The following is a 13,433-nucleotide window of genomic DNA, read 5'->3' on the forward strand; positions in this document are numbered from 1 at the left end:
ACTCTTGAGAAAGACCTATTTTGTTGACCTACAGGTGTGTGAAAGTGGGCCACTTTTTGTTTCTCACCTACCTTGTTATGTGGAATATTGTTGTTACTTTTTTTTTTTTTTGAGACTGTGTCTCGCTCTGTCGCCCAGGCTGGAGTGCAGTGGCATGATCTCAGCTTACTGCAACTTCTGCCTCCCAGGTTCAAGCAATTCTCCTGCCTCAGCCTTCTGAGTAGCTGGGATTACAGGCATGTGCCACCACACCCAGCTAATCTTTGTGTTTTTAGTAGAGATGGCGTTTCACCCTGTTGGCCAGGCTGGTCTCGAACTCTTGACCTCGGGTGATCCCCCTACCTTGGCCTCCCAAAGTGCTGGGATTACAGGCATTAGCCACCGTGCCCAGCCATATCTTTGTTAATTTGATAGAAGGAAAGTGTTGTCTTGTTTTTTTCTTTAAATTGTTTTCATCAATTTGGACCTTTAAATATATTTGGTTAATGAGATATTTGCTTCTCTGCATAGTCTGTTCCATGCATCACTGTTGCTCATTCTGTCTCCTGGGCATGTTCACATGCATTTTTTTAATTTGTCACTTGCCTTTAGATTTTGTTTATAAAGTTTTTGTTGCAAAAATATTTTTAATCTTATGCTTCTTTTCTGGAAAGTGTCTTCATTTTTTATCTAGAAAGCTTCTTGAGAGACACACATTCACCTACATTTATTCTCTTTTCTATCTAGTTTTACATTTTTTCATTTATTTATTTGATCTGTGTCAAGTTTACTTAGTTTCTGGCCCAGAGTAGGAACTTAGTTTTACTTGAACCAAGTGGCTATCTAACTAGGACTAAATATTTGTTTTCGTAATGATGTGACGGTCACTTTTTAAGTACACGTTAAATTGCAACACATATTGGAGTCTGCTTCAACAATTTCTCTTTGATTCCTATTGATGTTGTTCTATTGTTTGGCATCAGCTCCACACCAGAGTTTTATTGTATTGAAAATTCAGTCCTTTTTATGTTGCAACATTTGGGGTTTGCTTCTCATTGGAGTACCTTCTCTGAACACCAGATGGCATGAGATCATTGGCCACATCTGGGCCAGTGTATCAGAAAAATTGTCATTCAAGAGGAAATGTGAACCTTTCAAAGATGCAGACACCCATTCTGTAACACAGGAGTGGTTTTCCTTCACTCTTTGAGTTTTGGTAGCTTGCGGATGTCCTGCAGTAACTGATTAGAGCTGAGTTTTAAAATGGGTTTCTGTTTATTCCTTTGCCGCTTGGTACAGATCATCACCGGACATGTTTGTCCCAACAGTCTTTAATGTATTCCCACAACTGAACCCTTTCCTCTGAAGATTTTTGCTGTATGGTTTTGTTTTGGAACTCTGTGCAGACTTGTGGATTGATCAGAATGTCCTGATGCTTTGCTGCTTTATAGAGTCAGTTTATCTGTTTCTGTGGAACCCCATCTCAATTCCTATGAGGTACCTTGGAGCAAAATTGGGATGTTTTCTATTCCTGCTGCGTGTAAGAAAATTGCCTTACACCCAACCAAACATCATTGGCTTGAATTAAATGTAGCATGTCTTCTATTTGCTTGATTGGGGCTTCTCCTGAGGGAGGGGTTTTTATCAAGTGTTTCTTTCTTTTTTTTTTTTTTTTTTTTTTTTTGAGATGGAGTCTCGCTCTGTCGCCAAGGCTGGAATGCAGTGGCGCGATCTCTGCTCACTGCAAGCTCCGCCTCCCGGGTTCACACCATTCTCCTGCCTCAGCCTCATGAGTAGCTGGGACTACAGGTGCCCGCCACCACGCCCGGCTAATTTTTTGTATTTTTAGTAGAGATGGGGTTTCACCGTGTTAGCCAGGATTGTCTCGATCTCCTGACCTCGTGATCCACCCGCCTTGGCCTCTCAAAGTGCTGGGATTCCAGGTGTGAGCCACCACGCCCGGCCTATCAAGTGTTTATTTCTATACCACAATGATACTTGCTGTGTTTCAAGTCACTCTTTTAATGTATTTGTTTCATTGTCTGTAAAGTTGGTAAGAGATATTCTGCCTTTGCGCACGTTGATGTGTGTTTGTGTATTCCCACATATCTGTGATTTACTCATGGCTGAGTTTTGATTTCAGCAACAGTTAGTCATATCACACCATCACGCCTTGCTGAGTTTGAGGCAGGGAATGTGGCCTGTCATGGTGAAGGTTGTTATTCTTGAGACTCTCTCTATGTAACAAATTGCCTTGAATCTCAGTAGCAACCACGTGTTCATGAATTCTGGGAGTGTAAGTTTGGACAAAGCCCAATGGAGATGGCCTGTTTTTGCTGCACACTGTCTGGGGCTTCACCTGGGAAGACTTGAAGGTTGGGAGGACGTGACTATTGGGGACCTATCTTAGGAAGACTTGAAGGTCTCTTGATTCCCATATTGTGTGTGTGGAATCAGGTGTCTGGAAGATGAAGATGGTTCCACATGAGGCCTCTCCATGCAGCATGTCTTCCTCATGACATGGCAGCTTCAGAGTCATTAAGCTTTTTATGTGGAAGCTCAGGGCTCCAGGCACAAGGGTCCCAGCGCAAGGCAGAAGCTGCATCACCTTTTATGATGCAGCCTTGGAAGGAACACTGCACCACAATGGTTGAAGCAGTCACCCAATTCAAGAGGAGTGGGGACAGATACCCTACTTTTTTATTAAGTACCACAGAATTTGGGGGCTATTTTATAAAATTACTGTAGTTCTGCAGCCTTTAGAGTGAAAACAATCTGGGTTCAAGGCTCAGCTCTGAACTTTCTAACTTTCCTCATCCTTTAAAAAATTTTTTTATTACATATATTTAAGGCACAACATGATGTTTTGATATATATAGTGTATTAGTAGTCTGTTCTTGCATTGCTGTAAATACCTGAGACTGGATAATTTATAAAGATAAAGAGCCTTAATTGACTCATGGTTCCACAGGCTGTACGGGAAGCATGATGCTGGCTTCTGAGGAGCTTACAATCATGGCTTCCAGGGAGCAAGCATGTCACATGGCCAGAGCAGGAGCGAGAGAGAGAGAGCAGGGAGGTGCCACCCACTCTTAAACAATCAGGTCTCTTGAGAATTCGCTCACTGTCATGAAGACAGAACCAAGAGTGATGAAGCAGAGCCATTCACCTGTCCCAGGTGAAGCCCCAGACAGTGTGCAGCAAAACAGGCCATCTCCAATGGGCTTTGTCCAAACTTACACTCCCAGAATTCATGAACACGTGGTTGCTACTGAGATTCAAGGCAATTTGTTACATAGAGAGAGTCTCAAGAATAACAAATCCACCACCATGACCAGATGACCTCCCACTAGGCCCTACCTCCAACATTAGGGATTACATCTCAATACGAGGCGTGGATGGGGACACACATCCTAACCATATCACATAGTGAAATGCTTCCTACAGTGAAGCCAATTAACATATCCATCATCACATAGTTGCTTTTTTTGTGTGTGGTAAGAGCACTTAAAATCTATTCTCTTAATACATTTTTAATATACACTACCCTTCCATTAACTAGAGTCCTCATCATATGATAGGTCTCCAGACTTACTCATCTTACATAACTGCACCTCAGTGCCTTTGACCTACTTCACCCTATTTCTTTGCTCCCCTTCACTTGGAAAAAAGTCTTCTACTTTTTGTTTGTGTGTATTTGGTTTCTTTTTAGATGCCGCATATGAAAGAAGACCACGTGGCATGTTTTTTCTATGCCTGGCTTATTTCACTTAGCATAATGTCCTCCAGGTTTATTCATGTCATTGCAAATGGCAGGATCTCCTTTTATAAGGCTGAAAAGTATTCCTCATCCTTAAAGAAGCAGTGTAAAGCATGTCTATCTCCTTTTGTAGGATTAAAGGAGATCATTCCCATGTTAATGTTATTCTTGAATTTTGGTCCTGTTCTGTTTTCTTCTATAAAGGCTGGTGTCCATTTTCTTAGACTTAGATTTGTGCTTAAATAGTACCTTGGGTGGGGGATTGTTTTTAGTAATTTTTAATAAGAAGGAGAACGCGAGAGTATCAATAATCATGTATGCTTTGGTAATCATGGATTTCTGGAACACAGATTACCAATATGCATACAGGTCTTGTAGATTTCACCCTTTATAAAGATTCTAGGCAACTGTATTCATTGATTCTCTGGCTTACTCCTTTCTTATTTTTTTTTCTCCTCTAAACCTTTCTAGTCTCTTTTTATTGCAGTATTCTAGCTGCTGCCTCTCCTCTCCCTTTTTTCTATGTTGTCATTGCCTTCTTCTAACTTTACACGGGGCCCTCATTTTTTGGTGTTACAGGGACAACCATGTATGAGGTTTCTAAGCTGAAGTTCACACCCTTATTGGGGTGACCAAGAATAGAGATGCAGGTATATGGGAGTGTTTGTTTGTTTGTTTGTTTTGAGACAGAGTCTCACTCTGTTGCCCAGGCTGGAGTGCGGTGGTACAATCTTGGCTCACTGCAACCTCTGCCTCCCAGGCTCAAGCAGTCCTCCCACTTTAGCCTCCCAAGTAGCTGGGACAAAAGCTGAGCACCACCATGTTTGGCTAATTTCTGTATTTTTTGTAGAGGTGGGATTTTGCCATGTTGCCCAGGCTTGTCTTGAATTCCTGAGCTCAAGCAATCCGCCTGCCTCGGCCTCCCAAAGTGCTGGGATTACAGGCATGAGTCACCACGCCCAGCCCAGGCATATGTTTTCAATGACCACTTTGCCAAAAGCCAATTAGTTCAATCATCTATTCAACCAAATGACCAATTCACTGAAATTACTGAATTCATCATGTTAATATATTGACAATGTTTTTCTTCTTCTATTTATAAAATTATAGCTATTGATATTCATAAAATATTGGATGGGGACTTTTAAAAATAGCTTTTGAAGGTCTCTGGGTCATCTTAGTTGACGGGTTATAAAGACAAAGCCAAAAGAGCATTTTAAACAATATTTAATTTGTGTCAAGCCAAAACAATAAATGAGAGAAGAGACTGAATATATTATAACTTAAGCTGCAGACCCACAAAGGGGAAGTGTAAGGACAGAAAAAGACAAGATGTTAGGGGAAGAGGTGGGGGAGGGACTGAGAGTAGGAGAAGGCAGGGGAGGTATAAGGAGGTCTGGGATGGTATGGGGTGGGGCTGAGGAAGTTCAGGGGGGCCGTGGTGCAGGGAAGAATCCGAAGACCAAGGAGGACCTCCTTCCCCAGTTCCCTAGACCTGCCTTATGTCTCATTGTTTATCCTCTATGAGTTGCTATAAACTTTATAAATAGTTAAACAAGTTTTAGTAACATTGAAAATTTCAGGTCATTGATTTCACTGTATATTGGTTGTTGGAAATTCTTCCAGTAAATTGGACTTTGGTAAATTGCTTGGAGCTATTACATCTCAGGGTCTGTCCATGGGCAGACCTTGCCCGAGGAGCCAATGAAATGTTATACATGGCGGGTCCATTTAGAGGAAGGAAGTCGATTGTATTTGGGAGAGAAGTTCAGGAATAGTTCAATCAGAGTGTGCTAAATGGCAAAACACGGACAGGAAGGCCAGTAGAAGACTGGGGAAGAAACTGTTCTGTGGTTGGTATCAAAAACAGCTGTGAGAAGCATGAGGCCCTTATCTGCAAAAGAAAGATGGGCCATGAAAAGCCTGGGAATGTGCACGTTCTGTTTATTTTGGTGGATAAGACCACTGGCTTGGAATTCTGCTAGCTTTGAATCTACCACTATCTGAAGTAATATAGATTTTTCTCTGCACGGGAGAAGTTCCTTCTTTCTCAGATGGCTGAGGAAAAATGTCCTGTAAATTTCCATAATGTCCATTAGGGTTTCTGAAGAGGTCAATTAAAAGTGCCGCACTAGAGCTGAGTAGCTCAGCTCTACTGTAAGAGGCCAGCAGCACGTGTTCAAAACTTAGAAACAACTTTTTTATTTTTATTTTTTCCGGCGTCAAAGTCAGAACTTACAGATTCCATCTGAAAGAAGCTCAGGCCTGATTCTTTTCCCAATAAAAAGAGAAGATCCTAAATATGTGTATATATTCAGAAGACTATAAATGTATGTGTGTAAATAGAATAGTCACTTATTACTCTTACCCTACTAGATAAAAAATTTAAAATATTACTTTTTATATGTTTCCAAATACTATTTTTGTCATTAGAGTTTTATATATGTAGCTCAGTGTCCCTAAAGAGCTAGTAAATAATTGTTGACTTGAATTTGAAATCTTAAGCTCTCCCAAAGAAAGTTATCAGATATTCGAAAATGTGAGCTTAGTGTAAAAATATGGTGATAATTTCCTTTCATGAGCAAACAACTACTTTGGGAAATACATTTGATTAGAAAATTTTTCAAGCTAAAGACAACATTTCTTTTGGATAAATTGCATGGCTAAATTTTATAACTTGGCAAACATGCTTTGCTGATAGCAAATAAGTAAGCTTTTCCTACAAATAATGCTTTTGTATTCAACACAGTGGATTTTTAGTCCAAATTAGGAATGCTAGTTTTTAAAAAACGTTACATGCTAAGTTTATAAATATATATGCACAGACATACACATAAAGTGAACATTAAACTGAGTCATAGAAATATATTTATGGGCCAGGCGTGGTTTTATATTTAAATCACATGCCTGTAATCCCAGCACTTTGGGATGCTGAGGCAGGCAGATCGCGAGGTCAGGAATCCGAGACCAGCCTGACCAATGTGGTGAAACCTCGGCTCTATTGAAAATACAAAAATTAGCCGGGCCTGGTGGCGGGCATCTGTAATCCCAGCTACTTGTGAGTCTGAGGCGGGAGAATTGCTTGAACCCAGAAGGTGGAGTAGGTTGCAGTGAGCCGGATCATGCCACTACACTCCAGCCTGAGGGACAGAGCAAGTCTCCGTCTTGGATCAAGGCATATAAGAATTCTGATGTCTTATTAATTGAAGAAAGCAGGTAAATAATACTGTATAAAGACTGATCCCTTTTTGTGATAAGTGTACATTTAAGCATATAAATTCGAAGTACATATCAGCTTATTAAGCTTTTCTAGATGGGAATATTTTTTCTTTTTTAAAAACTTTTTTTTAAACCATTGCCATGAGTTGTATCAAAAAAAAGCAAAGAGAAGTTGTTTGTAATTAGAGCTGCATTATAAGTTCGTTTTATTTGCATATTAACAATTGTTCTTGAGACCTTCAATGTGATATTGAGTGTTTCTATTCACCATTTGTATTGGTACCAGCCATGTTCTTCAACAGCACTCTCAAGGTGGTAAGAGTTCCTAAAAATGATAAGTAAAATCAAGGGGAGAACAAAATCTTCAAATTCTATAGTTCTTGGTGACTCTTTCCTGATGATAGGCTTGAGTTGCCATGGGTCCTTACTGAACTGCCTGTTATTTTTATCAATTGTATCTCCAAAGTGCTCTGAAATCCTCAGTGAATACAACAGTAGGTAAGGAAGCAGCCAGTCCTTATGAGGACTCAGTGATTTTTAGTTTTTATACAGCTCTTTCCTTCTAGGACAGCTCAGATTATTTTATAGTAATGTTCCCAGATCACACAGAATCCCTGCAAGAAGTAAGTAAGATAAGGAATTTTCTATCAAACTTAAGAGAAGATGATATAAATTTCACACCTTTAGAGGTGGCAATAGAAGAAATACTATAGAAACAAATTAGTGTACATTAACTTGGAAAATTAAAGTAAAATAAATGAATATTTAATTACTGCTACATGCATTGTCATACACTCTTCCCCTTTATAACTTCAGTAGTGATACTAAAAATAGCATTTGTCAGGCATTTTCAGCAAATGGCCGAAGCCTGCTATCATTGAAGTATATTGGATCATTCAGTTCTTAAAATGATCCCTTGAAGTTGATAGTTTTCTGTCTCACAAGTGAAGATATTACAGCATAAGGAAGCTGAGTAAATGGCCCAAAGTTATATAGTTAGTAAAAGGAAGGTCTGAGACTTTAATTCACCATGTACATCTAACTTCAAAATTCATCACATCTAACTTCATTCATTCATCACATAAGTATAATCCATCTACCAGGCATATTAGGCACCTCTGGGCATTAATCTTACCTTCCAAAGGAGCTTTGATTTGGAGAAATTTAATAATATAGGTGGTCCAAATAATGTTTTCTATATTTAAATACATTTGTAAAATATGGAGTAGAAAAGTTTAAGGTGTTTTTTGATTTTGTTTAGAGAGACAGGGTCTTGCTCTGTTAGCCAGGTTATAGTGCAGTGGCATAATCCTAGCTCACGGTAAACTCTAAATCTTGGGCTCTAGCAATTCTCCTGCTTCAGCTTTCTGAGTGGATAGGACCACAGGCACATGCAACCACAACCAACTAATTTTTTGAAACTTTTTTTTTTCCGGTGGAGATGGGGTCTCACTTTGTCACTCAGGCTGGTCTCAAACTCCTGGCTTCAAGTGATCCTCCTGCCTTGGCCTCTCAAAGTGCGGAGATTATAGGCGTGAGCCATGTATCCAGCCTGTTATTTGTCTGTACTGCATTTCTTAACATAGTTTAGTATTTTACTCTATATTATGAAAGTTCTAGGCTAGGAAATAGTAAGAAGCTTTTCTAAATGGTTTAGATCACATACCCTTTCCCGTCCGTGGAGTGCCCCTCCCATGAAGTTCTATGGAAGTGCTTTTTAGGGGACTTTCCAAAACCTTGAGTAGGTCCTTCTTGTGGTCTGGCCCCAGCTTTCTCCTCAGTCCTCAACTCTCTGTTGCTATATTTTCTCAGCTACCAGGTTTCCTAGCTTTACCCTCTTTCTTCTTTATTCTAAATTATAAGCTGCTGTCAGATTTATATTTCTAAACCTTGGCTCTGAACACTTTACCCTGCTGCTCGTGAGTGAACCTGAATTTCCTTCCCTCTTCGTATTAAAATAATTCCAGACGAGCCAAAGGCTTAAGTGGTGTTAAAAAAAAGAAAGAAAGAAAGAATACAAAATCAGTGGAAGAAAACATAGCTGAATTAATTTAAAATTTTGTACAACATTGCTTCTAAACAGGATGTTAAACTACGAAGCCATAAATACAACTTAGGTAAATTTGATGAAATAAAAATGAAAATCACTTATTGTCAGAAATAACGTAAGTCTAAACAAATTCTGACAAGACTTATAGTCAGTGGCTGATTGATTTCCATAATAAAGGGGCTCATTTAAATCCATAAGCAAAAGACAAAACCATGGGCCCTTCATATTCATTTCTCCAGCAGTTTCATTGTTAAAATTTTCCTCTGCATATAATCACTTACCGACTCCAAGATAATTATAGAAGGATGCCTATTGTAGTATTGTTTGTACTAGTTAATAAAATTGGAAAAGATATTACTATCCATTATTTAGTAACTAGTTACATAAACTAACACAATGCAATGAAAATATATTCAGTTAGATTTTTAAAAAACAGTTGATCTACATTGCTGGTATGAGCAGAGCTCCAAGGAATGTTAATTGTGAAAGTGTGAGTCCACTAAAAACAATTCTATTTTGTTTCCTGTAAAATGCCCAAGAAACTATTTATGGTGGGTATATTAGACAAATAAGAATGCGCGAAGAGTACTAGAGTAGAGATTTTACTTTTCATCTGTTTTAGAGTTGTGTGCATGTATTTTCTTAAAAATTAAAAAAAGGAGAAGAGGAAAAACACCTGTATTTCTTACAGATTATAAACTAAACTCCTTATTTTGCTTTTGTAGGCTACTTGGGCCTCTGACTCATCTGTTTTTTACAACTTTATTTCTCATTATATGTTCTTCCCTTAATCTCTGGATAGATTGAAATGCATGCTCGGCATGACACCGCTCTAGTCATTTTGAGTCTCCTTCCCTCCTTCGCTTTTAGAGCAGATGCCTCCTACCGGAATGACTTCCTTCTCTGCCTGTTCTGATCCACCCATGTTTCAACTCCTGTCTTCTTTATTACAGCCTCCACTGGTACTCCAGCTAGAACTAATCTTTCCCACCTATGAGCCATCTTCATTCCCAGGTTCACATCTGTTGGGACACTTCCTTCTTGGACTTTGTGTTATATTACTGGGTTGCCTGCTGCCCCTTAGGTGAAGAAGAGCAGGATCTGGGATGGATGCACCATGTAACCTCCTGGAGTGCTCAGCATGGAGCCACGCTCAGAAATGGCCGGAAGCTGTTTGTGGCACATTAGCATGCCTGACAGATGCAGCATCGAAGGAGACATGGTGACCCGTAGTGTCAGTGGGCAGGAGTAGAAACAAGGGCTGTCACATGTGGTCGTTAGGAAGGGAAGTGGGTGTAACATTTTTAGAGGACTGATGACTGGCTGTTAGTTTTGCTTAGCATATATATATATATATATATATATATATATATATATATATGTGCGTGTGTGTATATATATGTGCATATATATATGCGTGTGTATATGTGCATATATGTGTGTATATATGTGCATATATATGTGTGTGTATATATATGCATATATGTGTGTGTGTATATATATGTGCATATATGTGTGTGTGTGTATATATGTGCATATATATGTGTGTGTGTTTGTGTGTGTGTGTATATATATATGTATATATGTACTGCTGTGTGTTTGGAATGGAGCAGGACACTCGGGCCATGAATGCTTAACATCTTGATAGTCTACGTCTGAGGCTGAGGGACTCCATCAGGTCCACATGGCAAAATTGGTGACGGCCCCAGAATGGAGGCACCGTCTCTGGACTCCTGTCTTCATTCTCCTCGCCGAGTACCACACTACCACAAGAGCCTCATTGTGTCTGAAGCTCCCAGTGAACAAGGTTAAAGTCCACCCATTCAGGTGTCATCTCATCATTTGTATAATCGGGGAGTTGCATTCCTGAGTGGCCGACCCCTTTTCAGAAGCTGCCTAGTTGAGATGTCACTTCCCTGACAGTGAGGCACTTAGGCTCAGAGAGAAAATCACAATGTGCTCCCCCTTCTCTCAAATTTTCCCTAACAATTAACGCAGCACTAACTTGACACCCTCTTTCCTTGTTTGGCTTTGTAAACCCCGGTCCCTTTTTCTATTAATTCCAGACATTAATATTTTCTTTCACGCAACTGCCGCCATTCACCCATGAAACAGTTTGAACATTATGTAGCTGTCAAGATGCCTGGGGATTACCCAGTATGCCTTGCCTGTGAGAAACTGACACCACTGAGGCCTGGTTTTGAGATGTTTATTTTGAGAGTACGCTGACAAGCATGAAGGCCTGATCCCAGAGTGGCAATTTCATTTAATTAAAGGCCTCTTTTTATTATAGTTTTCCCCCACTTTTATATATATATATATCAGAATGATTGTTAAAGTCTGCCTCGCCAGAAGTGTTCTCTTCTGCTGTAGGAGGGAGGGGGTGGGTGATTGTACTCTCACTAGTGAGCATTTCACTGAATGGCTGTGAATGCATTCACTTTTACTGTTCTCAGAACTGCCCCTGAACACGGCGTGTGTGTGTGTGTGTGTGCGCGCATGCACACGCGTGAGCATGCCCAAGTTTAAAATAAAGACTAATGGGCTTCTATTCCTATGTCTCAAACTTAAAATGTGAGATTTGACTATGTATATGTATCTATTTGCAGCTTATTTAATTTTTGTTTAAAGTCAGTACGCTTGCAATACTGGAAGGCTGACTTCTCAGAATCATGCCTTACTTAATCTAGTAAGGCTTTTAAATCATGGCTGCTATTTTACTTCGTAGCGATGTTAATTTCAGTTCAAATAGCTGGGAAATGTAGTGCATTCCATTTTCAGTAATTTTTAGTACTGGAGCTAAATAGAAATATTAAAAGCAGCTGAAAAAATGAAAGATTGAAGTAATGCATGATGGATAGTAATGATTTGATAAATGTTGTGATACAGTAGCCTAATTAATTTTTGATATAATAGTCCTAGACTATATTGGCTTGACGTTGCTATCAGCAATTCATTTCAATAAATATTCTGGGGGCCTATCTTGGGTACTGTCCAAGGCACAGGGGAGATATCAGTGAACAGACCGGGCTGTTGGTCTTTGTATGCTTATTCACTGTGCCGTGTTTCAAAATTCACTATAGTATCATAACTCCCCAAATTAGATTTTCTTTCTTTGTAGCGTTATCAGCTGGCCTTCATTTATCTCCTCATTGATTGCTCATTCATTTGTGCCTTCTTCTTCCACCGTTCACTAGGTAGTAATGAACAAGTGTATTCTAAGCATTGTATCATGCGACACACATGCATGTAACATACGCACAATACATAATTCATGTATTATGTTTGCAGGCTTTTTTTTTTTTTTTTTTTTTTTTTTACTTCCATTGATCTGAAAAGTGTGGAGGAGGGTCTGCCATCAGCCCTTCTTTTTGCTTTGGGCAGAGTGACTGGAGGGACATTATTCGTTTCTTTTGGCATCTGTTTCAAAGCTCCCAGGGAGGAGCCGGGCGGGTCAGCAGTGTCAGTGCTGAGGCCGGCTGAGGGCCTGGCTGATGTGGAGTTCAGCTGGCCTGGCTGAGACAATGTTGGCTGCTTTAGTGCAGGTGCGGGGAGGCAGCAAAGAATGGCAACTTTGTCAATTTAATCTCTACGCCTCCAGTTTCACTTGTAGCCCCATCGTGCCATCTTTTGAGCCAGTGATTCCAGAGATTTTATTTATTATGATTATATTTTCAAGTATAGGATTCTGTTGAATCAGCCATCTGGCTAAATGTTTGAAACTGATTTCTTTCACTTTTCACTGACTTGCTGCAGTTCCTAGGAGGGGGTGGGCTTCTCCCTAAGACTTCTGACCCTGTTAGCTTGCGCTGGTAGATTTTACTTCTTGAATTTTTGCGAGTAGTATAGGAGTGACCTACGCACAATGAAACAAAATAAAAATTACTCAAGGAGCCCATTTATATTCTACCACTAAAGGGAAAAAAGAATCTTTCGTTTACCCCAAATTGTTTCATATCTCCCTCTGTCCTCCATCTCCGAGCCCTTTAATCTCAGTGCAGGGAGATATTAGCCTGGGGAGTGGGGAAAGGATCTTTATTTAATGAAAGTCCCAGGCTTTTACATGTGTTTTAAAATTCTGTCTTGTTTTCTTTTTCTTTTAAAGGCACAAGTGATCCTTATGTGAAATTTAAGCTGAATGGGAAGACACTGTACAAAAGTAAAGTCATATATAAGAACTTGAACCCAGTATGGGATGAGATGGTTGTATTGCCAATCCAAAGCCTTGATCAAAAGCTACGTGTGAAGGTAATCACAGATGGCTTTCAAATCTGCTCCTTTATTAAAAACATTTCTCAGCAGTTTCTCATGTCCTCTTAGATGTGAACTTACCAAAATTAATTATTTTATTAGGACAGATTAAAAATAATAATATAGAAAAAATTCCTTATACTGTTTGTTGAAACTGTATGTTTCTCTTCAATC

At 39.5% G+C, this 13,433-nt stretch overlaps 1 protein-coding gene across 2 annotated transcripts in view; it reads left to right on the forward strand.

Annotated features, from left to right (window-relative positions):
• Nucleotides 1–13,433, forward strand: part of MCTP2 (multiple C2 and transmembrane domain containing 2) — a 254,972-nt gene that overhangs the window by 94,491 nt on the left and 147,048 nt on the right. For both annotated transcript variants that reach the window (XR_008513796.2, XM_002825867.6), the window contains exon 5: nucleotides 13,114–13,256. Coding sequence is in view for 1 of the 2 variants with exons in the window: in XM_002825867.6 (XP_002825913.1) it covers nucleotides 13,114–13,256 (143 nt within the window). In the remaining variant the exon portion in view is untranslated. The remainder of the gene's footprint in view (nucleotides 1–13,113; nucleotides 13,257–13,433) is intronic.

Source organism: Pongo abelii, chromosome 16 (genome assembly GCF_028885655.2).
Source record: "Pongo abelii isolate AG06213 chromosome 16, NHGRI_mPonAbe1-v2.0_pri, whole genome shotgun sequence".
In the NCBI taxonomy this organism is placed as follows: Eukaryota; Metazoa; Chordata; class Mammalia; order Primates; family Hominidae; genus Pongo; species Pongo abelii.